At 45.9% G+C, this 3,004-nt stretch overlaps 1 protein-coding gene across 2 annotated transcripts in view; it reads left to right on the forward strand.

Annotated features, from left to right (window-relative positions):
- The window catches only part of LOC107104262 (protein FAM160B2-like), a 15,969-nt gene that overhangs the window by 8,975 nt on the left and 3,990 nt on the right, over positions 1 to 3,004 (forward strand). For both annotated transcript variants that reach the window (XM_015404232.1, XM_015404231.1), the window contains exons 15-17: positions 1,083 to 1,229; positions 2,232 to 2,372; positions 2,456 to 2,556. In XM_015404232.1, the coding sequence (XP_015259718.1) occupies positions 1,083 to 1,229; positions 2,232 to 2,372; positions 2,456 to 2,556 (389 nt within the window). The remainder of the gene's footprint in view (positions 1 to 1,082; positions 1,230 to 2,231; positions 2,373 to 2,455; positions 2,557 to 3,004) is intronic.

Consider the following 3,004-nt stretch of genomic DNA (forward strand, 5'->3'; position numbering starts at 1 on the left):
GTCCGGATGCCATTCCGTCGTGTCGGGCGTCCGGATGCCATTCCGTCGCGAAGCCATTCTATGCGACTGATGACCTCTAATAACGACCATTTATTGGGATGATAACATCCATTACAGCTGCAAACAGCCAGTTAGTATTTAATGTTTAAAGAGAAAGGATCAAACTGAGGAGGAACCCATGAGATGGTGAACAGGTTCTATATATTAGAACAACCTTTTTATTCTTCATCTTCACCCGCTGACAAATGATTTCACTTAAATAGATTAATTGATCTACTACCATTCAAGAAAAGCATGTTATGTTATTGTGGTCATAACAGGCTATGGCAAGCCGTTTTGATATGTATTAGTTTTACTGAATCTGTATTCCTGATATCTAAATGACAATTTCAAACAAAATGACATTCTCTACTTCTAGAATACACATTCTGGATGTCTAGAAATTAATTTCAGATCTCCATATTCCTAATATACTTGTCAGCATTTGTATATTTTGAATATGAAGAAATATATTTCAGATTTCATCAATACATTTTCAGTCCAGCTGATAAATGTCAGAAAGGCCACTTAAAATGTGTAAATATTAGATATATAAAACTTAATTGTTACTAATAAAATTTTGTTTTTGCCTTTAATAAATGTAGAAACGGCTTGCCATAGACACTTCATATGAACTTACACATTAACTTGAGCAACAATCTTCTCCTTCTCCGTCGTCTCCTTTTCATGTTTCTGTCTTTTAAACACATTTTCCTTTTTTATTTCTTCATTAAATCTCTAGTTCCAGTGGGCTGAAATAGGCACTTCTTGTTGCCCGTTGTCATGGTGACTCGTCAAATCGGTGCTCCTCTGTTAATGGCTTTTTATACTTCTTATGCACATACTTGTTATAGCTAGATGAACTTAGAGTTCCAGAGTTGAATCTGAGTTTGTTAAACCTGCTTTGTGAAACGTCCCCCTGTTAACATCATGGTAAATGTCCTGTACTTATATAGAGCTGCGTAGATGTGGACCAAGCTCCGCCCCTTTAGGTCTATCTCTGATTGGATCAACCTTAATAGTAAAGCTTCTCTTCCCATCAGGTGGCCCAGTGCCGGTCTCTCTCTCTCTCCTGGGACTGGCCAAAAACTCTACCCCCTCCTACCTGCTCTCCAGGTAAAGAAGGGGACTTCTTCGAAGGTCACCTGCTGAAGGTTCTGTTTGAACGTCTGGGACGCATCTTACAACAGGTAGGCAAGAGCTGAGGTCACACCTGTCCCTATAGCTGATCATCTACTTCTAGTCAGACTCGCCTGTGTCCACCTGTTCCCTGACCCGCCTGTCTCCACTTGTCACCTGACTCATCTGAGTCCACCTGCTTACCTGTTCCCTGACTCGCCTGTGTCCACCTGTTCCCTGACTCGCCTGTGTCCACCTGCTCCCTGACTTGCGTGTCAACCTGTCCGCCTGTTTCCTGAGTCACCTGTATCCACCCGTCACCTGACTCTGTGTGTTCACCTGTTTTCGGTCCCTGACTCCCTTGTCTTTAAGGGTACATCTAGGTTCAGGGGCCCCGCTTCTCCCAGCATCCGTCCCATGTAGATGGGGTCTTGTGGAACAGCCTGTGACTTTGGACAGTCTAGCTGTTGCCTGCTGCCCTGCCCTGACCTGCCTAGCAACTGTTAAAGCTGATGCTAAAGATATAAAGATGTAAAAGTGGAGGAAAGGTGCTAAAGATCAGGGGGCCATATAGGGTTTAAATGTAAGGACCACTCTAAGGGCCCATGACTACAATGGGCCCCAAAATATAAGAACAGGATTGTTATTTATATAAAAACCAGAACCACCTCCCTGTATCTGTGTGGAACAGTTTGTTTCTGCCTTTCTGGAACTGGCAGCTTTAGGCAACGGTTGTCCTTCAGCTGAAGTTGAGACCAACAATAAAGAAAGACCAAAGAAAAGAGGCCCGCCCAGTTCGTCTCCACTGAGGAAGGTCGTTGTCTGATTAGCATGAAGTTAAGGTACGCTAGCTTTGGTATTTAAACATGGAAGGTGACAGATGAGTCACAGAGAGCAGATTAAATTCATCACTGCTCCTCCTCGACCAATCAGCTATGAGCTGCAATGAATCATGGGAACAGTTGGCCGTCCCCATCCTTCAGATGGGGGACATCAGGAGAACAGCCTGCATCTTGTACCAATGCATTCCCTGAATTCCAGAAACCCTGCTGAGGTGTCCTTTTTGTTCACAGCCATACGAGTTGAACCTCCAGCTGACTGCCATCTTGTCCCGTCTCTCCTCCTTTGACCACCCTCTGTTGGACGAATACCTGCTGGACCCGTACGTCCCCCTGTCCCCAAGCAGCAAATCGCTGTTCTCTGTCCTGGTCAGGGTAAGGCGGGCCGTTACACCCAGAACAATCAGAGCTGCTTTGCGTTCCGCTCACGTCCTGTCTCTCTGTGTGACGTGTCTCAGGTGATGGGGGAGCTGGTGCAGAGGACCCAGCAGGTCTCCAACATCTCAGAGCGTCTGATGGACACCAGGAGACACCTACTGGGCCTGAACCAAAACCCCAGGTAGCTCCATGTTTGTTGTAGATGTTGTTGTTGTTGCATATCTAGAGAGACCAAGCAGAACCAGAGGAGGGCTTGACCTAAACCAGAGCAGAGAGAACCTCAGGAGAACATTTCTCCACCAGTTCTGGAGGACTGTGTTCTGGTACCAAAGAGACATAAGCTTCAGTCCTCATTGACCTTAGACCTGTTAGCCTGATACCCAGAATCACGAAGGAGAACCCCCATGGACCACAGAGTCCTTCAGAGACTCCTGTCAATCCACAGAGTCCTTCATAGACTCCTGTTGGTCCTTCAGAGACTCCTGTTGGTCCTTCAGAGACTCCTGTCAATCCACAGAGTCCTTCATAGACTCCTGTTGGTCCTTCAGAGACTCCTGTTGGTCCTTCAGAGACTCCTGTTGGTCCTTCAGAGACTCCTGTTGGTCCTTCAGAGACTCCTGTCAATCCAC

This window comes from Cyprinodon variegatus, unplaced genomic scaffold (genome assembly GCF_000732505.1).
Source record: "Cyprinodon variegatus isolate N-32 unplaced genomic scaffold, C_variegatus-1.0 Scaffold1672, whole genome shotgun sequence".
NCBI lineage: Eukaryota > Metazoa > Chordata > Actinopteri > Cyprinodontiformes > Cyprinodontidae > Cyprinodon > Cyprinodon variegatus.